The following is a 24,758-nucleotide window of genomic DNA, read 5'->3' as shown; positions in this document are numbered from 1 at the left end:
GCAAATATGCAAATGAGTGTAATAAGATCTGAATTGAATGAAAGGTATTAAAGTAGGAGCTAACGGGCTAATTATGCTGTCGTAGGGATGTCAGCGTTATCTCCAACTGCCCGCGTGTGATATACCCTGTTGTCCTATGTTACAGGTATGTGTGTTAATAATATTTAAAGATCTGTCAGTATTTAATTTATAATTATTCATGTATTTTTATTATTTTCATTTATTATACTTGGTACACACTATACGATCACAGTATTGTCTTCTATTATTTTGTGCTCTCGTTCGGCAGTTTGGAAAGGGGGGATGTCAGCGTTATCTCCAACTGCCCGCGTGTGATATACCCTGTTGTCCTATGTTACAGTTTGGAAAGGGGAATAAATGCTGTCAGGTCCATTCCACGTCTCCTCTGCATTATCGGCCAACTAGTCACACGAAGACCTGTGAACATTAATGTAACAGGCCGATCGAAGTCTGTTACACAGGCAAAGCGTGACCCTGAACTATGGCGAGTGGATAGTGTCTATTTTACGCCTTGGCGTGATACCGGGTTGAACAGTGACACGTAAAGCATCTTCACCGCTGACCTCCAGAGTATCATGGAGCCATTACAATGTTACACAAAAACTTTACACACGCACGCACACCCAAACACACACATCAAACGTAGTGACGTACTATAGCTCATTCTATGATAATGCGTGGATATTGAGAGATTCCTGGACAACTTTTAAGGTGCTGAAAATGTTACTTGAATAAGACAAAACATTTCTGCATCTTTAGCACAGCTTTGCGCTTTTCATTCAACTGTCACTTTATTTGTTTCCAACCATTTACATTCCATATACATTCTCTTAAATGGTGTGCATGTTTACATTGATTACTCCATTTAGACTTTTGAACTTTTGTTCAAATCCCTTCACTTGATTTAAGCCATTTAACATTTCTTTACGTCTTAAACTGTCTTTATTAACACATATTTTCAACCTCACTTTTTACAACAGCACTCACCGCATTTCCTGCAGGACATATTATTATTATTATTGTTTAATAATAATATAGTATTATTGTTGCTATTACAAGTTTCTCCTCCCCCTATCTCTCTTCCTTCTCCTCCCACCTGCTCTCTCCAGCGCCCTCTCTCTCCCCCCCCCCCCCGTAAGTGTGATAAAAGACTGATCTGTTTTGTGTATCGATCATCCACCTTGCTTGCAGCCAGTGCTACAAGTCAACTTTTACTTGCACTGCGGTGAATAAAAGTTGCTTTTGATAACATGTAGAGTTGTAACAGTTTCGTATTGGAGACAAACCTTCTCCAAAAGAGTACTAACTTGTTGAAATGACGGAGCCCAAGCTCGACTTCTCTAGTCTCTAAAGATTGAGTGTTGAATCCATCACCTGCAAGATTATCATTGGAAAATGCCACAGATTGGCCTTTCGTTACCCGTTGAGATCAAAAGTAACGAGGCTTCCCGTTCCTTTTACCTGACAGTAGTGACAGTCTACGTCACTCCCTGCGATGGTTGCGTCACGTTTCCTTAGTGGGACTTGATACGTTTTAATGTGTAGATTCATTCAGTACCGATCAAGCGATATCTAAATATAATACTACCTTCATGGGTTGGTTGTCTTTATCAAAGTATGTTCGATGTGGACGTAACATTTCACCATTGATTACAGGAGATTTATTTAGAATGGGATGTATTTATTAAATGTTTTTCATACATTTTATTTAGAATCAAATAGGAACAGCATTTAAGCATATTGATACGACAGGGACACAAAACCCTTACCAAAACCCTGAAAAACTTTGTTTTGTTGGACAGCAATTAAAAAAAACTCACACAAACCTTAATTGATTGCTTTAGAAGAATACATTCAAACATTAATTACTTTAACATTGGCTTTGGGTACAAGCAATGGTCAAAAGTGGTAATGAAGCGCTGCAAATATAACAACTTGTCCAGCACAGTGCGCAAATAGTTCAGCGGCAGAGACAACAGCATACAGAAGGCCGGAAACAATGGTTCAAGAATCTCAAGTGCAATTTCTTTATCAAGTTCTCATCCTCATATCTTTTTGAGCCATTGACAGCAGATTCCCTGATTGCCTGGTAGGTACGGAGAAGTGGAAAAGCAACCTTTACAAGAATATACAATAGATGAACATAAAAATAACAACACACACACATAACATTGGGGGAAAGAGCAGGCAGAAATAAAGGTTCACATGTTTGGTGGCGTACCGAGACGCTCGTGACAAAGGGATCGAGAAAGCGTTGAAGCGGCAGGACTCGCTGGAACATTGGAAGGAGAGGCGATGGCGCCGCTCTGGGAAGGGCAGTGAGCGAGCCTGGCTGGCGTAGGAGCCCACCCGGGTCTAGCATCCCACCGGGGGGGCGCTGGCCTTGATCCCACTCTGAGGGAGGAGGGCGAGAAGAGATGGGATTAGAATGGGGGGCAGGGGGGTTGGGGACGGTGGGGAGCAGAGGCTGCCTGATCGGAGGACTATGGCTGCTTTGTCCTGACCGCATGCACACGTGCACACAGAGATACACAGCTTTCAGGGACAGCAGGTTGCACAGGTTTGAGGTGTGCAGGCATTTCCTGGAGATCCAGCCCCACGCAGGAGTAGGCATGGTGGGGTAGGATTAACAAGATGGTCGCTATGATAAATGATAATAATGCTTCTTAACCTTTAACTATGAGCTTCTTTTTTTTTTTGCAAAATGGGTCAACCAAGACCTCAAATTCATCAATACAAAAGTGTAGAAACGTTGCCCTCCATACACATCACAAGTGTAGGGATATACCCAGAAATTAGACTAACTTGAGCTGAAAAATTCACACACAGAAGGAGGGGAAAAAGGAATAATAACACTAGTCCTTAAGGAAGATTCCAAAGAGCATGAACGTGCAAGGGAGGTCAGAATTCAGATATAGGAAAATCACACGGGTTATACACACATAGACAGTGAATATAATTTACCTCACCCCTGTCACCAACATTATCATCATCCTACTCATCACCCAGTTTGTCCTGGAAAGACAGACAAGAGTTGATGAGAGAGAGACCAGAGAAACACACTAACGTTCAGTGGGTTTACTGGCTTGCGTTGTGTCTTAAAAGTGTGGTGGGGTGGTGGTGGGGGGAGAGAGAGTGGTGAGAACGGCTCACCTGATCCTTGGCACTCAGGAGGCGATTAAGCAGCGCAACGGCCTCCAACTTGCCAGCCCCCGTGGCCTGGAAGGAGGAACACGTTACTGTCATGTTGACACCTCCACGCCTTTATCCAAAGCGACTTACATGAGTACATTTTTAAGAAGAAAGAGAAACCAAACATCACTGGCTGTACAGTAAGGATGTTCATAGAACCAAGGGCCAAGCACTAACAATTGTTAGGTTAACCCATTCTCCGTATACAAAGAATATAGCTATTATAAGACGCGACATGATGCTACGTACTGTTTTGAAGTGCCAGGACATACAATATAAAATAAGTGCGGAAAGGAAACGAAAAAGGACTCCAGTACTAACCACTGAAAGGGCCGACTGTCCGTCGTACCCGGGGGCGTTCAGATCGGCCCCGGCTAGGTGCCAGATCTGCAGACCGTCCAGGTCTCCGTGAGCCGCTAGGCTAAAAACACACAAGGGATCAGAGGTCAGAGTAGCCCTCGACGTACAGCCGCCATTCCGCTGAACAACCTGAATATCTAAACCGCTGCAGTCATATCAACCAGCAGGTAAGCGTCAGCAAAGGTAATGCATCTTTTAAAAATAACTAAACAACAGAGAAATGGAAGTAGTTCATGATTGGCGACGTGGTAATCAATCGTAATGGACACACGGCGGGCTCTGTATCAGATCTTCAACAGGCACGTTTTACAGGACATGTCGTAACGCAGCGGGATAGCATCCGGACCGTGACGGAGCCGACGGGCCCAGCGACCCGAGTGTGGGGGACACACGGAGGAGCCAGGCTCTGCGTGCATGGGGGCCAGGGAGAGAGAGCGATGCTGGAGATGAGGAGAGCCGCAGTCATGCTGCCTGGGAGCATTCCTGCTACCGCTCGGCCTCAGACACGGGGGGGTTGGTCGTAGCTGTGATGACGAGGTTGGGGGTGGTTGTGTCAACGCTTGTCCCCCATACCATCTCCGAGCGTGTCTCACCTGCACAGCTCTGTGCCCGAGACGGCCAGCTGCTCTCGGGACAGGTGGGCTCCGGCCTTCCGCAGGAGTCTCACGATGTCTTTGCGTCTGCAGGAGACCACAGAGGGGCGGAGGGGGGAACATAGGAGTTGTGCATCAGTAACAATTGGGCACAAATGAGTATTATTAGATGGGGGGGTTGCGACAGAACAAAGATGCACTCGTTGGGAGGTGTCCGTGTTGTTGAGGTGCAACCACAGGGGACAAATACAGCGTGTACCATCATACGCTCTTTTTCTTTGACACCCTAAAGACTGGCTCTCCCCTGAGGCTCAGTGACTTCAGCAGAAAGACCCAACATGTCCAGATACTAAAGCACAAAAAATGGGGACACCCCAAACTGGCTCGGCTATAAATCGAACTAATGACCCCAATTACTTTCTAATAGTTTAACGTTTAAAGACCTCGGTTCCCCAATGACAATCAAAGAGGAACTCCTCCGGGCCCGTCCTCCGTGGAGTTAATGACAAAGAGGCGGTTGTTAAAAGCCAGTTAAGCACAGTCCTTCACAAACATTATTGCGGGGCTTACCTGAAGAGCACTGCGTTGGACAGGGGTGTGTCGCCGTGGCGATCCCGGCCGTGGATGGTGGACCCGTGCTCCAGGAGGTACTGGACCACCTTCAGGTGGCCCTCACTCGCAGCGATGTGCAGCGGGGTGCGTCCGTCGTAGTCACCCAGACTCAGGATACTCCCCTAGTCCAGACACCGGACAAACCACGACTGCCGTTAGTGTTTTGGTCAAATGATGAAGACCGGATGATGATGTAGTTAAAACAGCTTTCAGGGCGAGATATATTTTATTAAGGAACAATATAAAAGCTGAATCAAGGAAAACACGGTCGATCTTAGCCTCCAGGTCCCTCAAAGTAACAGAAGCGATCAACTTTGGAGAGAGAGACCAAGTTATATCAAGCCATCAATCTTGTAGATCTGTATAACCTGTCAAGCTGCTGCGTTCAACGTCTTGGCCTTAGGGCTGCAGCAAATTTTTATAGTCGATGAATCCAACAGGATCTTTTTTAGATTAATAATTTTGACAATAAAATGTCAAAGCAAATTTCATCATAAGGTTACAGACAAAGAGAAGGCTTAAAGGTGCTTGCTTTTTCTGACAAGCCAACAAAAATAACATTTCAGTCCGGTTAGACGATTTGGAGGTGACTCTCCTGAAACATATTACTCTACTCGCTGGCTAGCTTTAGCAATAGCTCTGCCTAGCCTTGTGGAAAGCTCTGGTCATGCGTGATGAGTGCATGGGCAGACTGTGTGCAGGTGGCAGGGTAGGTAAGTAGACAGACCGGCCTGGGACAACCACAGACCAGCCATTTCTTTCTTTTCCCAGTTTTTTTTTCCAGAGCATTTGCATTATTGATTACTGTTGGGATGTAAAGTAAATAAGATTTAAAGGTCCCATGACATGAAAATCTCACTTTGTGAGGTTTTCTATCATAAATATGAGTTCCCCTAGCCTGCCTATGGTCCCCCAGTGGCTCAAACTTGCGTTTGGTGTAAAACGAGCACTAGCTGTTCTGCTCGCCTTTGAAAAAACGGAGGCTCAAGCGCGCTGATTTGGAATGTCTGTGCTCATGACGTCATGAGGAATCTCAGCTCCTCCCCTTACTCTGCCTGGCCCGCCCAGAGACGTTGGCCCGCCAATGAGACTCGACCGTGCGAGCGCCACATGTGTGTGTGTGAATACACACACTGTAACGCAAGTGTTTCTTGTCGGTTCTTTGACGTGTCTTGTATTTCCACAACGAGACTGTCGTGGGGGTTATCTGAGCCATGGTTGAGAAGGAATTGGGGGAAAGGAACTTTGGTTTGACTCGCTGAAGTACATGAACTGCGACATGCCGCCGGTTGCCGCGAGGCACCATCGCCCGGCAGCGGGCAGCCGGCAGCCGGCAGCGCGCGGTTCAGTCGACTTCAGGTTGATGTGTAAGTGGAAGAACCAGAGACGTCGCAGAACCCGACAAAGTCGTTTGTGATTCATAATATCGTCTGGAGGCGCACACAATATGTTATAGATATCGATGTATCATATGATATTATTTAGATATAGAGCTCCAGGACTGTAACGCAAGTGTTGTTCCATTCCTTGTTATTTGGATAACCGTTCTACACGTCGGACTCTCGTCTCTGGTATTTCTACAACGAGACTCGTATTGGGGGTTATCTCAGCCAAGGTTGAGAATGAATTGGGGAGAAAGAACTTTGGCTTTGACTCCCTCAAGTCAAGAACATGAACCACGACAAGGAGGAGAAAGGGATCTTTGCCGGGCAGCGCTTAGGCACCTCCGCCTCCGGCGGTGGTCCCTCAGCGGGGCTCAAGCGGGAGACATTCGTCGCCAACAATCCCTTTCTCCTCCATGTCGTGGTTCATGTTCTTGAGGGAGTCAAAGCCAAAGTTCCTTCCCCCCCAATTCATTCTCAACTTTGGCTGAGATACCCCCCAATACGAGTCTCGTTGTAGAAATACCAGAGACGAGAGTCCGACGTGTTATGCGCCATCACACCAACAGCAGAACGGTTATCCAAATAACAAGGAAGTGTACAACACTTGCGTTACAGTGTGTGTATTCACATTGATGTGGACGTTGAAGAACCAGGAACGTTGGAGAACCCAACGCGGTCGTTTGAGATTCCTAATATCGGCTCACACAGCTTTTGGCCGTGATAATATATATTAGGCTATATGATATAGATATCTGTGTAGGCTATATGATAATATTTAGATATAGAGCTCCAGGACTCCCGTGTGTTCTAGAATATTTACAGAACACGGCTAAAGGCTGTGTGCGCCCCGCCATTGCGATACATCCACTGTAAACAGAGCGCATGGTACCGCACGTGGCTGCAAGCTGCTCAGGGCCACACCCCCACCCTCCTCCTTGACACGCCCACCGAAACAGCGCATTTGGGGGAAGCTCAATGTGCGACTGGCTCGGAGTGGCTGTAACTCTGCACCACGGCTGAATTTCAGGAACGTCTTTGAATACTGTGTTAGTTGCCCACTAATACCTATATTAAAGAATACATAAAATAGCATGTCATGGGACCTTTAATGAATTTTCTCGCTTGATGGACTCATCGTTGCAGCCCTACCTGGCATGCTACATTATTATTATGCGTTTATTTCAGTGTTGCTTGCCATTTCCCGGATGGATTCCAGGGCCTCCACGTCTCCGATCTTGGCGGCGGCGCAGGCCAGCGGGGGGGCCAGGGCATCACGTATTGCTTCCAGCTCCTGGGGAACGGCATTCAAAATCAGTGAAGCTTTATCCGTCACTTTTGATAGAGCTATCAACAAATCCTATTCTCATCTTATCTCTGCAACACAGTGAAAACGAGTACTAGGATTACTGCCACAGTAGTATCCCCTTTTTCAATATCGACTGTATTCATTAACTGCACAGGACAATGTTAGAATGCAGCAAGTTCAGGACCTTTGAATTCAATTCAATTAAGATTGAAGAACCACCATCAAATGTGACTTCAGTCAGGCCCTTCAGTGGCTGTTTATCCCAAATCTTTTCTTCACGAGCAGGGCGGGGAGGGACACCAACTGCTATCAACCTTTCAGCCAACGGTCAAGGACACTAGCAGCTCGGCACTGAGCACATTTGGATCCAGGGGTAAAGGCTTAGGCTGCGGTCCCATCATTTAAAAACGACCCCGCTTACACTTTCCCCCACGATTTGTTGAAAGGTTGCTCTGCACTCAGAATCATCGCAGCCATGGCATGACATTCTCCCTGTTCCCCAGACTCCCAAGTCTGTGAGCATGCCTAGTGGCCTCTAAACACTTGTGGATTTTAGAGTATGCCGGCACTATTGGAGAAAACTATGAATCCAGGGCTTGTTTGGTTAGGCTTTGTTGTGTTGGACAAAACAAAATATACATCTATTGCTCGTTTGGAATAGAACAGACGTCAATGGTTTGACAACGGCCCAAATTCAGAACACAAAATCATAGCTGATGGCTCACATCTCGACATAGACACCGTCTACAATTAGCCAAGCCCCCAAGTCCTTATAAAAGGTTACCTGCAAGTAGATTGTCTGCGGTGTGCAGTGTATCCCTGTCTGATGGAGATAGAGGCTTGTGTCTCATTGACAAACACTGAACTTTCCACATGCTGCATCTCACATAGGGCTAAAACGTAAAGCATCTTTCCGTTCAGACTGACCTTCTTGCAGCTGATGCTGAGCGACTTGGTGATGACCTGGATGAAGCGGCTGTCCCTCAGGTTGTGCTTGGCTCCCAGGTCTGCACTCATCTCCCCTCGCAGGTTCTCTTCCATCATCTGGACCGTGTGAGGTACGTGCAGGAACCCATAGATAAGCATGCAAACGTGGGGCCAGCAGTGGTCACAACTACATCGGCGGCATGTGGCAGAACTGACCAACAACGATACAATAGTACGAACGACCTGACTGTACCAACAGCGATATATTGTTTCTCCTTCTTCTAACAAATGCACACATTGTAAGTCGCTTTGGAAAGAAGCGTGGAGGTGTCTGCTAAATGCCCTGAATGTAAATCTAAATGCAAGACCCACCTTCTTTTTGGTCTTCAGGTCCAGCCCTTCAATGGCCAACACGTGAGACAGCTTGGAGAGGACCGCCTCGGGGGTCATGTCCCCACCGGACAGCAGCCCCGCTGCATACAGGCCCTGGGGAGAGGCAGGCAGGTGGCTACCATCCAAGGGCTCATTTCCCTCGTCTGCCATTTTAGGGACTCCAAACGATTCCTCTTATTTCAGTTTTGACGACATTTCGACTGCATTTAAAAACTGCACAGGACGATGGTAGGATTTAGTTCGTTCAGGGCCTTTAAATTCCAGCAAATGAAGATTGAAGAACCACTTTCAAATGTGATATCAGTCACACCCTTGGTTGGTTGTTTTCCCAATAGCATTTGTTTGCGTGGTTATTCATTCAGACTTTTGTTGCCATTTACTACTGACCCACTCAGCAGAAGCCCTTCTCTGATGGCTAGCCCGCGCTAGCTCCTACCTCGCCCGTGGCGTAGATCTTGGACACGGTGCCCTTCAGACACTGGGTGGTGTTGATGATGATCACGCCGCGGTCGGTGGCCTCCTTCAGCGCGGCCAGGAGGTCGGGGCGGTTGTCGGGGGCGTTCCCGGCGCCGTAGGTCTCCAGGACCACGCCCACTATGGGGCCCTGCAGGAACGACCTCACCTGCACACACGGGGCAGACGCGTCAGAGCACGCCATACATGGACTCCACTGAACCAGCCAGACATACGGGTTATATCGTGAGCAGGCGAGGAGGAGTCGAGGCTACATGGGACTTTGTGTCAGTCACTTGGACTCTGTCCCCTGCAAAAGCCCCTAAGATCCCCAGATGTTATGGGCCCCCCTCCGAAAACCTAACTACAAGTCGGGGTGATGGAGATGCACCGCCAGCTGTGCCTTTCCTGCTGGGTTTGGGTTAGGGTTAGGGTTAGGGTTAGGGTTAGGGTTAGCTAACCCTAACCCTTACCCTGCTGGGTTTGTCAGTGCATTTATGATTAGTTTTCACACGTGTTCCTTTGTACGACACATCAGCTCCCCGTTACAGAGATCACCAGATGTCACTGAATAAGTGACTTTCTGCAGAGAAGGCTCCGAACCACAGACGCAGAATCCCAAATGCATCCCGACCTCGAGACCTGCTGGGTACCTACAACTTCCCATACCCAGGGCTCAACTCCCCCAACCCCATCCATGCATGTGATCCCAGCTCCTCTCCTAAAAGCACATCTGCTGTTGTCTTGTGATGCTGCCACTCTGAACATAAGGTGGGACAGGTGCGCAGCACTAAAAAAGCCCAGCAGGAAAGGCCGTTTGCTGATACGATAGGCGGATACACCATGCCCCAAGCCTCTCGTACAGACGGAAGCGCTTCAAACCCAAAGCAAACAGCAAGGGTACAGTGAGCCGAGCATGAGTACGACAACCATGTGACTCAAGACAGTCAGAGAGAGAGAGGGAGGGAGACAGAGGGGGACAGAGGGAGGGAGAAAAGGAGAGAGAGGGAGGGAGGAAAGGAGAAAGAGAGAGGGAGGAAAGGAGAGAAAGAGAGAGAGAGACAGAGAGAAGGAGGGAGAAAAGGAGAGAGAGGGAGGGAGGAAAGGAGAGAGAGAGAGTGGGAGATAGAGAGAGAGAGAGAGAGAGAGAGGGAGAGAGACAGAGAGAGAGAGACAGAGAGCGAGAGAGAGAGAGAGAGAGAAAGAGAGACAGAGAGACAGACAGACAGACAGACAGACAGACAGACAGACAGACAGACAGACAGACAGGCAGAGAGAGGCAGAGAGAGAGAAGGTCTTTTGATGGTCGACGGGGGTAACGGGAGAGAAACCCTGGGTTTCCTCTCAGTCTAATTCGCCTCGCCACAGGAGCCCTTCCCCATTGTAAAGTCTGGTATTTATGCCTCTAAAGGGATCTGAAGCCTACTGCGATGGCAAATGGGTATTTAAATCAAATGTGTTTGTCTTACTGCGTGGCTTGTCACCTGCACTCGATACACTGTACGACAATCCAAGAAGATGCACGCACAATCTGGCCTGTTAGATCCCAGTCTAACGCTATAATAATTCCCTCAATTTATTTTTCCAATTGCCGTAGAAGTCGTACAAGCCTGTGTCCTTGTGAAAATGCAACATGGGACTCAGGCCGTTTACAAACATGGGTCAGGCGACTAATTACAGGGAAGGAAAAAAATGAAATCTTTCTAGGGCAAATATTTGTGTAAAACATGAATGCTATTCTCAGAATTGTCAACGTTAAGAAGTTGCAGAGGAAAGGACACCACTATTACCAATATTACCAATGCCACTATCCGTACTTTAGAAGACAGACGCATGGCAAGATGGAGGGCTTCCTTCTATAACTGAGCAAAGCCTGTGCAGTACACATAGTATACACATACATAGTATTTGACAGACACATATGGATGTCAATGAAGACAAAAGCCCAAGGTATTTTGACTAATCCACCCGTATTGAGATAATGGAATGGAGCCAGCACTGCAGACAAGATCAAGATTGAATATGAATGAAAAGTTTGTTTTTCCTCCCTTCCTTGTGGACACCCCGTCCCTCCCTGTATATATACCTCCCCCTCCTTCTCCCTCCCTTACCCTCCCTCCCTCCCTCCCTCCCTCCCTCCAGCTTACTTACTTGCTACCTCCCACTCCCTCCCTCCCTCCTACTTGCTCCCACTCCCTCCCTCTCTCTCTCCCTCCCTCCCTCCCTCTCCCTCCCTCCCTCCCTCCCTCCCTCTCTCCCTCCCTCCCTCCCTCTCCCTCCCTCCCTCCCTCCCTCCCTCCCTCTCTCTCTCCCTCCCTCCAACTTACTTACTTCCCCCCTTCTACTCCCTCCCTCCCTCCTACTTGCTCCCACTCCCTCCCTCTCTCTCTCCCTCCCTCCCTCTCCCTCCCTCCCTCCCTCTCTCCCTCTCTCTCTCCCTCCCTCCCTCCCTCCCTCCCTCCCTCCCTCCCTCCCTCCTACTTGCTCCCACTCCCTCCCTCTCTCTCTCTCCCTCCCTCCCTCCCCTATTTGTAGCTATCTCCTGCCGTCTCCCCTCCTCCCTGGCTGACTTACGGTTTCCGTGGTGATGCCAGGGAACAGCCTCAGCAGGCCCACGTTGCAGTTCAGCTTTGTGCTCACGCAGAACTTGGTGGAGGTCTCGGCTCTCCACAGCATGTCCCAGTGGACTGTAGGGGACAGAGAATTCACTAAATTGCAACGGTAACCACAACTGGAAATACAAACGTGAGGAAGCACCATGACCAGCCATTTATTCATCCATCCATCCATTGATTCATCCATTACCCGTTACATCCACGTCCATCTTGGCCAGGGGGGGCAGGTTAGGGGAGGCGAAGCCATCGAAACTCCCAGCGTCCACTTTGGTGACGCGGTTTCCCCTGTACAGTTTGTTGCGGAAGTACAGGCATACCTTGATAGGAAGAGACGTACAGGTGAACAATGTATTTTGATAGAGGAATATGGTTTTAATGGTACAATCTTTCTGATGAGGACAGCAGCCATGAACAAACGTCTGTCGGGAAGGACGTTGGTTCAAGCTAAACTATTATAGTTTCATTCACTCACTAGACAAGTGAATTAAGCCATAATAGTATCAAACGTATCAACTGTTTAATCTTTTGTGTAAAAAAGGGAGTTTAATCAGTTAGTTTTAATGGTCCTCCTAGTATCTTGTTGTACTCCCTGACAGTCCTCTTCCTGTTTGAGATAATCGCCTGCTGTTGCGAAACACACCAACGTTTACCCAACAATCTCCTTGAGTGAGAATGGTAACAAAGTTTTTGTTCCTTCCCTCCACATAAAACTGTAAGAAATGTCAATCACAACAATGACTAATTTTTGGTCGGACAATAAAAAGGTGGGAAAAATACGTTATTTTGAACGTTCCCGTTCAAAATGCAACGTCAATGAAAATGTACAAATTGGTTGTTGTGCATACAAATGTTAATAGAAGAATCAACTGACACACAGTAGCTACATGTAGTATCTACATGCAGTAGCCAACAGTAGCAGCCTCTTATTGCTCACCTCCGGAATGTCAAACAGACCAGCGAGCAGCAGCGCCCCCAGCAGGTTGTCCCTGCCATCGTTCCACAGGTCATAAATTGGCACCTGGAAGAAAGTTTATGTTTTCAAATCAAATAACTACATTAGAAAAAGGACGCATCGGTGACTCACCCCACTGATGTGCAAACCAGTCGGGCGACAGTATGCCTTGGTTACCCGGGTTTAAATGTCTTATGCTACATGTCACAATCTCACTCTTTCAACACTCTCTACTATCCTGTCGATACAAAAGTAAAGTAGACAGACATTGACATTGACATTTATGGCATTTAGCAGACGCTTTATCCAAAGCGACTTATAATAAGTACATTTGTCAAAAGAAGGAGAAACAATATATATAACAACAGTATAAATAAATCTTGAGCTGCTGCCCCGACGACACAACCCCGGATAAGCGGATAAAGATGAGGATGAGGATAACGACAGTATATCCTTACTGCCAGTACAGTAAGGATGTTCATAGAACTAAGTGCCACCAAGTACTAACAATTGTTAGGTTAACCCATTCCCTGTAGACACCAAAGATAGCTAGGATAAGATGCTACAGACAGAGAGACAGACTACTAATATACTACTAATCATTCCCAAAGGGAAATTTAGGTGCCACAGTCATAAAATAATAACAGAGCGTTATTGCATCAGCAGCCTTGACTGATCCGTCCCATCTTGACTGAGGCCCCGTAGCATTATCCAGGGACTGTTGTGGTGTCAGCCCAGACCTCGTCAGACCGCAGGAGTTACCTGGGAGCCAGTGACGATGACGGGCTTGCCCAGGTGGTCACACATGAAGGACAGGGCGGAGGACGTGTACGCCATGGTGTCCGTGCCGTGGAGGATCACAAAGCCATCGTATTGCTCGTAGTTTTTCTACCGAGACAAATATAATATGGTTTAAAAGGGTGAGATGACCAATCTATGGAAATTTTTGATTAGTGAATGAGCAGACACATCTATCCAACACGCGCCAGCAATGCCTTCTTCTTAAATGTTTCACCTTATATTTAATTGATTGTGATGCCCGAAAAGGCATGATAATTAATGTGCTGCAGAGAAACAGATAATTGGGCATTACATACCTCGATGTCCTTCCCGATTTTCGCCCAGTCCTCGGTTGTCATGTTGGAGGAATCCAGTAAGGGGTCGTACTCTAGAATGGTGTACACAACCCGTCCATTGCTCTTGCTATATGACCTGTGAAAAGACGTCGACTTTTGCAATTATCAAATACATTACCCAGCCGATTAAAAGGGAGGGCGTTAAAAGTAAGAAGTGAATACAGCAGTTACAATGAAGGCCGATATTCAGCATAACAAGGAAAAAGATGGACAAAAGGAGTAATGGATCACACACGTTAATTTGGTTAATCCTAATGGTGGATTAACTTGAGAGTTTTAAGAGAATGGATGGGAAATGTTTGAAAAACGCAAGCATGCAACGAAACGATGGACTGTGCAGCAGATCCCCTTCTGCTTGAGCTGCAGGAGGTCCCAAGGCATTTACAAGCACAGTCAGAACTGTGGATGGGCGTAGCATTTCCCCCCTCTTCTCAAAACATGGGACGAACGAGTGGAAACGTCTATGTGGGGCTGCCAGTGGAGCCTTCAGGTGTTACAAGGCTGCCAGTGTAGCCTTAAGGTGTTACAAGGGTAGTGCATTATCATACTGACGCTGTCTGATGAATGGAGGACTAACATATGAGTCTGTGCTTGTGGGGGGGGGGGGGGGGGTTGGCCGGCCTTGTGGCCTGCCCTATCAATAAACAACAAATTGGATAAATCATTGAGCTGTCATGCATGTAATATATGACCGGCCTGGTATATGTTCAAAATGGTCGTACATCGCACGGAAATAATGAGCACGTATGTGCTCATCTCCTGTAGTTAATCTAAAAATGGGAGGATGTCAGTAGCCTGGGCCTTATCAGGCCATTACTCTGGTTCCAGGTGTGGTTTCTCTACATTCCAGCATTAATGTTTATGCCTGATATATATATAGGCCTGATAATACTCATAGTTAATATAAAAGTAATGGTTAATTTCTCCCACACAGCCTACGAGGCTTCCTCAGGCAGAAATTCAGAAACAACAAAACCTTTTTTTACATTTGAACATATTGTTGACAACTACGTAACGTGTTGTTTTACATGAATATCTGTCTCAAATGTGAGGAAAATGCCTTAAATGTGAGGAAAGTGAGCTAAATGTTGAAAATGTATCAAAAGTGTAACCGAATTTTAACAATCGGCACCCCATACAATAGGATTGTTAAATTCTATTTTATTTGTATAGCCCTTAATCACACAGCCCTTTGAGACTGAGCAATATATTTATGACATATTGAAGGGGTGTCTTGTTGGACGAAAGGCTTACGGCAGGACCAGTGTGTTTTCATAGCGGTCGTAGCCCTTTTCCTTGGCATATTCTGCATCGTGGAAGATATTCATCTTTCGCAACTCCTTCACAAACGCATTGGGCTCCGGTTTGAGGCCTGGGGGTGAGACAAAAACAATCAGTCTTTGAGAGGCATGCGTTTGTGGCTGTGTTACAATCAAGCAGCCCAGAAACCTGGCTGACAGTGAACTCTGCTGGTAACAATGAAAATTGCACTTGATGCGCATGCTTAAGAACATAATATAACTTTTATTTATTTTTTAACTTTATTAACATGTTCGTGTTCCATTACATATTCACAGATTGGGAAAAATCGTATGAACCGAACCCTAAAACAGAACCTAAAACTGCAAGAGATTAAAGTCTTAGTCTCAGTTTACACATTCAAGTAGGACTCCTCCATTTATTATATCGTAGCCTACCAGTTGTAATCATAATGCTAAATACGGCAGTCCGGAGGAGGAGACATGGAGGAGAAAGTGAGGGTGATCTGTCTCGGAGCTGAGCTGCCGGACTGCCGCCGAGCTGCTCCATTGGGGGGAGCGCGGCGGCAGTCCGGCAGCTCAGCTCCGGGAGTAGGCCTACCATCCCTTTGTCCTCCATGTCGGGGTTACTTCAGAGAGTCAAGGCCAAAGTTCCTTTCCCCCAATTCTTGTCAACCATGGCCGAGTTAACCCCCACTACGAGTCTTTACTTGTTGTGAAAGTACCAGCAGTGGCGCCGGAATGATTTCAGTGGTGGGGGGGGGGGGCAAATGCGCATGCATGTGTCGAACAGCGCATGACACCTCATCAGCCTATGCTTGCACACCGCCGCGCGGTGTGCAAGCGAACATAGCCAACGTGGTATTATTATAACCCGATCATTAACTAAAAGCCACATAGAAAGAATAAAGCATCCAGCATATAATTTCAACAATGTGTGAGGGCATATGCAGCAGGGATGATCGCGCAGTGGAATGCTTATGGAAAACCAGCGGACGAGCGCTGGGATTTTAGAAGCAGGGTGATTATAGAAAAATATAATTTGTCAGTTTGCCGTTTGATGGTCAATATGTTAACCTGCTTATTATTTATTTATTTCAACCGCGACCCGCCCCCAATCCCTCCAAGTATTACTTTTTTCACGCAATCCACCCAACCCTCCGCAGGTGTATAATCCACCGCGCATCTATATCTTTACTTTCGTTTCAATGGAAATCGCGACGGTCTATACTTTCAACATAAAGTGTACATATTTATAAACGAAATACGTGCCAGCCTTTATGCCACAGATACTTTAGGGTCTATAGCATATAACCACGTTGTCTGATTACAGTTTAATTCATTTTTCACAATTGATCAAATCGTTTTTAAGAATAAACACTGCGCCATTCATTTCATTAGGAATCGCGATGGTCTTTTCTTTCAACATAAAGTGTACATATATTATAATTAGAAATTCGTCCCTGCCTTTATACCACCGATACTTCAGGGTCTATAGCATATAACCGCGTTTTCTGATCTGACAGTTTAATGTAACAGTGAGCTGACAACATCGCTAATTAACACCGCAGCTGCAAATTAACCGCACAGTGATAACCATGGCAACCGGTCAAGCAAAATTTCTTTTTGCGATCATTTTGCGTGCGCATCAATGGCCATTATTGATGGAAGGTTCAAGGCCAACAGTATTGGCCTTCCAATACCCTGAAGCACCAGGAAAACACACACACAACATTTGAGGGAAGAAACCCACAAAACTGATATTTTGCTGTTTTTCCGTCATCACGTCTGATGTCAGTGCTTGAAACATGAACCTGTGTAATGCTGGGCGCTGTCTCCCTAGACTCCAACCATGAGTTGTTATATTAACACAGTCAGCATTGAGTTACTGTTTAGCATCGCTACTGAAGAAGGGCAACTTGCTCCACCCCTATTACTGGACGAATGACACCAGTGGGGTCAGGCTGACTTTTATAAATCTATAGGTAGTTTACATTGCAGGAATGGTCAGATTGATTCACTCATCAAGGGCATTGTTCAAATTAATGAATTGATGTGCATCAATTTCCCCCAGCTAAATAAAGATAAACCTGAAAATAATTGTTGAGGCCAAAAATAAAAGTGAAAGTTACTGCTCTTACTGAATCTCGATCAGTGTGGAATAAAGGTCTAAATCAGGTTCCTAAATCTTGGTGTGGTTATGGACTCAGAGCTAAACTGTAATTGCAACATTAGGATTAGGATTTCTTTTTATTGCGATTTATGCAGAACATAATAGGAATTTGTCTCAAAGGGCCAGTGTGTGCGATTAACAAATATTGTTTATGGTTTATGACCAACCAACATCTCTCATCTGCTTGCGTGTTAAGAGCCAACTTCAGCCCTCAGTTTGGATTGATCCAAGCTTGGTGAAGCAGCTCTTATTTTATTTCTTTATCGATCAAGAACACTCTTTTTTCTACAGTCGACACAATGTTGATTTGAAACCTTCACAGTCACATAGTTGACTAAAGCGAAATGAATGAACAGCGTGCCTGTGTGCGTGTCATCAGGAGTGTGATGTTTCAACCAAAACAGTAGTAGGCCTATGTGTAGGTGTATCTGTCAGAATTGTTCACTAACGCACGTAGTAGACTCTGCGTAATCGACATCCTAAATGTCCAAGTAGATAGTCCATCAGATGATTCCCTAGACACGCGATACTCTCTCCCGGCTCATCTGAGAACATAGATAGATAATTACCCCCGTCATGACTCTTCATTCCGATGGTTCCTCCGGTGTTGATGACCAGTACCCAATGATCTCCGCAATTTACATGCAGGATCCGTTTTGGCATCGCGTTGGGGGGGCAGTTCAGAGACTCCGCGTGGCTGGGTTTGGGATAAGACAAAGCTCGAGCGAGTGAAGTCATTTTTTCAGAGACCAAGGGAGGATTCGACGTAGACGTCTTATATACCGCCGTGAGTTAAACCCCTCTCGGCTCTGGCCCTAGCTTTATATCCGGCCACAACAGTGGAGTCTTAAAGGGTTATTCACCAAATATCGGATGATCTATGGATGGTGTCAAGTCAAGCAGTAAGGCCAGCCTCCAAATTCCTTAGCGATGTGTAACCATTTCCTTAGAAATTAGATAAGAGCATAAGGTGTATGATTTCCAAATAAGTCGTTTCCCAATTGTATTTCAGAGAAATGTAAAATGAAGTGATCTTATGAATCTGAAAGAAGTAGTAGTAGTAGCAGCTGAAGTATTAGTAGTAGTAGCTGAAGTATTAGTAGTAGTAGCTGAAGTAGTAGTAGCAGCTGAGGTTGTAGTATGAAGTAGTAGTAGTAGTAGTTGCTGAAGTAGTAGTAGGAACCGAAGTAGTAGTAGAAGCTGAAGTAGTAGTAGAAGCTGAAGTAGTAGTAGAAGATGAAGTAGTAGTTGTAGTAGCCGAAGTACTAGGAGAAGCTGAAGTAGTACTAGTAGCTCAGGAGATAGAGCGGGTTGGCTGCACCTGAAGGTTGCCTGGGCAATCCCAGACGAGCTGGCTGTCGCCTTGCATGGCTGACTCCGCCGTCAGTGCATCAATGGTGAATGTGAGGCAATATTATAAAGCGCTTTGGGTGGCCAATGGTTAGAAAAGTGCTACATAAATGCGGTCCATTTACATTTAGCTGAAGTAGAAGTAGAAGACGAAGTAGAAGTAGTAGCAGCTGAAGTAGTAGTATTATAGTAGGCTATTATAGTCAGTGGTCGAGTTGTAAAAAAAAGCCAGGGGGGATGATGGATTTTGACTGTTAGGGACGGATCATTTGTGCTGATGACAGCGCATATGGTGGGAGACCAACAACGGTGGGATAATTATAATTATTATCATTATTATTATATTTTTATATATTTATGGGGATAAAATAAGAGCGATGACTACTGTCATGTCATCGCTCTTATTTTATCCCCAAAAATGCAGCTGATCGGACGCATCACACGATTCGGAGGCATGCATCACATTTAAGGATTTTAAAAACTGATTCTTATTCTTTTTTTCAAAAATGCATTCGGCAGAGAAGGGAGACTAGGGTTGCTCACGGGTTGGAATGAAAGGGAGAAAAGAGGACAGAGCTTGTTGCCTGTGGAAGCGATGTCTGAGATGCAGAGACAGCTTCACACTACCAGTGTCTGTCTCGTACGGTGTGGAATGAGAGCTCGTGGCACTATTGCACTATTGTAACCCCCCCCCCGTTGCAACTTATACTTTTTGCTGTTGTGCTTCAGTTGCTTGAATCTATTCAGTTTATGCCTTAAATTTACTTTAATTAATTTCAGTTTGTGCCTTAATTATGCAATACTCTTCATTCATATTATTGTCAAAAATGATGGTTTCATTTCAACCCGTTTCGATTCGGCATAGGCCTACTGACTTTGAGTGTTTTTTTACTTCTAAATTGCTCAATAAATTGAGCAAATTGCTTTTTATTTCCTTATTTATTTGACTAATAGATGGAAAAGGAATACATTTGTTTAGTGAAGGCCAGACCACGGAAGAACTTCAGGCGACATTATGAGTGCGCTACACATATATATTTTTTTCGTAGTTCGGTTAACCGGATACTCTTATTTTTATCGAATATTGGTATGCCTTCAAATGCCCATCCCTAGAGCACATACGTAATTTGATTATGCAACGTATGCTCATGTCAAACAATTTCCAGAAACTTGTTATACATTTTTGGTTTGTCTTGATGTATGAGACAGGGCCGTGCAGAGACCTTTTGAGTGGCAGGGGCTTTGATTCAAAGAAGGGTACATGCCTGGAACAAGATTTATTAACAATATAACAATATATTATTTATAAATAATGAATTACCATTGTTAAATATATATATTGCGTAATCTTTCATACAATCTTACATAGTTGTATCCAAACTATATCCCTAAAGACAATAATACTAAATCCACATTTAACCTAAATTTACAACAGAAAATGAAACATAGGGCCTAACATCAGACCCCATTCACATGAATAAAATATGCAACCGTTATTCAAACAAAATGTAATTTTACATACAGTATTAATACTATAGAAAGGGCTACATCAAATTTTTAATCATACTAAATACACAATACTGTACACCTAAGAATGAAACATGGAGTCTTACATCAGACTACATTCACACAAATAGTATCTATCAAAAATGCAACAATCTGACATCATACTATTTGATCGAAATAAAAATGTGTGCTAACTACAGCAATCAGAATGAGAAAAGGTATTTTTAATGATTGTTGGTGAATATTTTATTTTGCAATTTGTGTGAACTTTTTTCATAAAATGAGTCAGTGGTGCTCAACCTTTCTTGGGCTGACGCCCACCATGACCCCAACAAGACATTCCAGGCACACCAACCTACGCTTGTAGGGAATGATTGGTAAATTCATACAATTCATACAAATACATTATTACTAGGATATCCTCCCAGCAATATTTGCAGTATTTCACACACAGTGGATTATCCAAAACAAGTAAAACTCATCAACCCAGTCTCACCAATATGCGTACAGATCGCACGGTTTGACACTTTCAAAATGCGTGCAGTACATAGGCCTACGCCAAATTGCCATTTCGCGTGCATATGATACGCAAAACCCGGCATTAACTACTGTGGAGGGCGGATGCGTCCATTTCGCGTGCATATGATACGCAAATCCCAGCATTAACTGAATGGGAAATGCAATATTTTAGGACAGATTCACCATTATACGTGTTTCCAATGACATTTCTAGCGAGAAATGTACTTTTTCCTTGAATAATCTTCAGTCAGTGAATGTGTATGATCTTTATTAATCTTTATTATCTGAATGGGAATATTTTAGGACCGATTCACCGTTAAACGTGTTTGTAATAACGTTTCTAGCGAGAAATTTACTTTTTACTTGCATAATCTTCAGTCAGTGATTGTGTCTGATCTTTAGTTATATAGTTATTAGGAAGATTTTATCGGCTCGCTCGCATGTTTCAACGACGTCAGGTTGTTAGGGACGCTGCTTTCGCTAAACTAGCAGCTCACGTGTTTCCTGCGTTTGTGTTATTAAACCGTTACCTTATGTAACCTTTAATGATATCATCTTGTTAGAAACACGCAGGGGCGATACTAGGGTCAGAGCTTTAGGGGTGCTGAGCACCCAATGAGCCCCACTGCCGCACCACCCACCCTTTTTTTCACACAAAAAAAAAAATTATGTCTATTGAAAAATAACCTTTTCTTTGGAGCCCTTTCCAGAAAACCAGCTTTATTGTGACAGTTCACACAGACAGCCCCCTGTAACAAACACCAAACCTTCTTCACTCAGCTGGTTTTCCTGACCGTTAACTTGATTAACCGTCAATTTGATTAGATTAAACTTTATTGTCATTGAACTTAGTAACAGGTACTTGGACAACAAAATGCAAGACATCTTCTGTAAATTATTTACAAATGGCAATCTCTAATCTACTTGGTTGCACACCTGTCTGAACTTTTATAAACCAATATAAGTCATCAATAATTAATAATAAAACAAGCTTCACATCAAGAGCAAAAAAAAAAAAAAAAGGAGGTAAACCCAAAAAGTCCAAAGGTCTTGAAAATACTTAGAAATTAAAGATAGATATAAAAAAAGAAAGAGAGGGAAATCTTTGATAGTACTTCCCCTGAATCCCCATTTGGCTCTTCCAAGTATGCAGGTAATACACTCTACTTTGGGAGAGTTATTCTATGTCACCGCACTTTGAGGGTGGCAATCCTGTCAATGACCTTTTGGTGTTCAATTCTTTCGAACAACTCCTCCTTCTCAATGGACATCACAGCTATGTGCTGGAGTCTGCTTTGGCCTGTGGTCCTCCTGAGCCATGTAGGGAGCCGATGCAGGGCACTAAAAGACCGCTCACATGTACAGCTGCTAAATGGTATTGTCAAGGCAACCTGCATAACAGCTTTCAGTGAAGGGAACATTTCAGAATCTAGGAGTTTGTACACTGCGGATGATCTATGGATGGTGTCAAGTCAAGCAGTAAGGCCAGCCTCCAAATTCCTTAGCGATGTGTAACCATTTCCTTAGAAATAAGATAAGAGCATAAGGTTTATGATTTCCAAATAAGTCGTTTCCCAATTGTATTTCAGAGAAATGTAAAATGAAGTGATCTTAAGAATCTGAAAGAAGTAGTAGTAGTAGCAGCTGAAGTATTAGTAGTAGTAGCTGAAGTATTAGTAGTAGTAGCTGAAGTAGTAGTACACTGTAAAAAATAAAAAGTTGGGCAAACTCAAAATTGCAAGGCAACTTGCTGCAATCAATTTTTGAGTTTTGAGCCCATCAAAAACGTGATTTTCTTCTTTAGACAAACTTGAAAGTTAGAATTATACCAACTAAGATTTTTATATTTTACAAACTCAAAAAAATAAGTCAGGGGTGTTAACTTAATATTTCAAATTAAGGTTAATATTATTTAAAAAATAAAAACATTTCAAAGAATGCAAAACGAGTTTTAAGTTCACTTTATTAAAATTAATAATTTGAAACTTCCATTTTACATTTCTGAATGCCAGACAGCAATAGAACAAGCAACATGTAGCTAGTTCAGCAGCAGAGAATCGCTGCCTAAATGCAGCAAACGTTGCATTTAGTTTGACATTATGGTCAAACTTGTTCTGCACGAGAAGGGAGCCCAGGTCTCTTTGTTACACACACACACACACACAGACACACACACACACACACACACACACACACACACACACACACACACACACACACACACACACACACACACACACACACACACACACACACACACACACACACACACACACACAGAGTGTAGGGCGAGGAGTTATCTTTCACGTACCTCATACCTGTGTGTAATAAATGGCCTATATATATAGACCTGGTGTGTGTGTGTGTGTGTGTGTGTGTGTGTGTGTGTGTGTGTGTGTGTGTGTGTGTGTGTTGGCTTTTTTGGATTATTGCAGAAAAATTAGCATCTTTGAAGCACCCCCTCAAAAACTGAAAATAAATAAATAAATAAAAATATCCTTGCTCCAAAGAACGAAAAGTAAACCAATGCATTCTGAATGGGAGTGTTTCTCCGATTTTTCCATGTTACACAAAACGAAATGTAAACCCATGCAAATAAAGACTTCATGGTCATAATAATTTAAATATCATTAATCTCCTGAGGGTGGTATTCTATTTTTTTCAACGGGGCTGCATCCAGTCACTTGACCGTCATGGTTGCTATGGTGGTTGCTATCGACCGCCCCCTCATACGTACATGGCTCTAAAAACCACGCGGCAAAGGAGCAAAAAGTTATTAGAGAAATACACATTACGTTTTTGTTACCTCATAAACGGCGTGGTGCCGGCTCCTTTTTACCTTTTGACCCCAGGCTTCAAAAACGTGGCCACAGGCCAGCTGTGTCTACACTCCTTAAGCCACAAATGTACACCTCCATCCCACAAAAAATGGGGACTAGAAACTAACCTCTTTCTTATGTACATTTACTGCACTGTTGGAGGTCACGCCCCTTTTCCGGCCTTTTCGAGATAGCTCAGGATGCTAAAATGTTTACACACATTTCCCGGGGCCCAGAGAACGACATATCCGAGATTTGGACTTCTAGCCCTTAGAGAAAAAAGTTTTCCCAAATGGACTGTCATTTGGACAAAGCCCCTCAGAAGTGTTGCCTGCAAGACCTAATGGTTCAGAATGTGGTGGAAAAACAGTTTTTGAGATAGGAAGGTCCTACCGCCCTGAAATTTGAATACCTTATTCTACCGAAACTTGTCCCGGTCGGACCCCGAGGGCAGGAAGGGGGGGTCCTTCCTGCCCGAAACTTGGCCCAGTCGGACCCCGAGTTCAGGAAGGGGGGGCCTGGACTTTCATAATCTTCGCTCGGTGAATGTAAAGGATGTTTGGTCAGATGTTATGACGAAGAATCATAATGTGAATGGGAATATTCTATAAATGTCATATCATCTTTCGTCTCAACACTTCTGCTGCAGCATCTTAAAGTCTCACTCCGAGAACCTTAATGTATGAATCAATCCATTAGAAGTATGAAAATATCTTCCCGGTGGCGTAACGGGGCAAACAAGGTGACCTTTGACATCTAAATTTCGAGGCGATTGCAACAGTGACACACATGATCATCTTTGAATATGTTTCGGGGTAGTAATTAGCTGTCGATTTTGGAGGCCTTTATCAATAATGACCAGCTATAGATTTGCTTCCCGATGGAGATTTTTGACAAATTACATGTTATTTAGCATCTATACGTTAAGCTGAGTCCAATGAGATCAAGCTCGCCCTCTTGCTACACCGAGATCATGTCCTAGACCTAGGTGTACCATGTAAAATACATGTTACCATTTGCTAGAGTGTCATGCTCGGTGTCCTTGGACTCAGCTCAACGTGTATACTGCTAAATAACATGTAATTTGTCACAAATTTCTATCAGGAAGCAAATCAATAGCTGCTCATTATTGATTAAGGCCTCCAATTTCGACAGCTAATTACTACCATTAAACATGTTCGAATATG

General features: G+C 44.5%; 1 protein-coding gene across 2 annotated transcripts; it reads right to left on the bottom strand.

The window, feature by feature from the left end:
* Positions 1-1,681: 1,681 nt before the first annotated feature.
* Positions 1,682-15,838, bottom strand: LOC115529587 (60 kDa lysophospholipase-like). 2 transcript variants are annotated; one of them, XM_030338396.1, is made up of 17 exons: positions 15,643-15,838; positions 15,200-15,317; positions 13,907-14,021; positions 13,572-13,697; positions 12,792-12,875; positions 12,048-12,174; positions 11,817-11,929; positions 9,226-9,411; positions 8,769-8,882; positions 8,397-8,513; positions 7,359-7,454; positions 4,737-4,900; positions 4,167-4,253; positions 3,535-3,634; positions 3,175-3,240; positions 2,986-3,036; positions 1,682-2,415 (listed from the first exon to the last, which is right to left on the bottom strand). In XM_030338396.1, exons 1-16 carry the CDS (start codon positions 15,821-15,823, stop codon positions 3,016-3,018), a joined length of 1,815 nt encoding a protein of 604 aa, XP_030194256.1. In that variant the 5' UTR covers positions 15,824-15,838; the 3' UTR covers positions 1,682-2,415; positions 2,986-3,015. The 2 variants fall into 2 exon arrangements, with proteins under 2 accessions (XP_030194256.1, XP_030194257.1); XM_030338397.1 differs by having other exon boundaries at positions 2,991-3,036.
* Positions 15,839-24,758: the final 8,920 nt, after the last annotated feature.

The sequence above is a fragment of the Gadus morhua genome, chromosome 17, assembly GCF_902167405.1.
Source record: "Gadus morhua chromosome 17, gadMor3.0, whole genome shotgun sequence".
Taxonomy (NCBI): domain Eukaryota; kingdom Metazoa; phylum Chordata; class Actinopteri; order Gadiformes; family Gadidae; genus Gadus; species Gadus morhua.
This window is presented reverse-complemented; position numbering and strand designations above follow the sequence as displayed.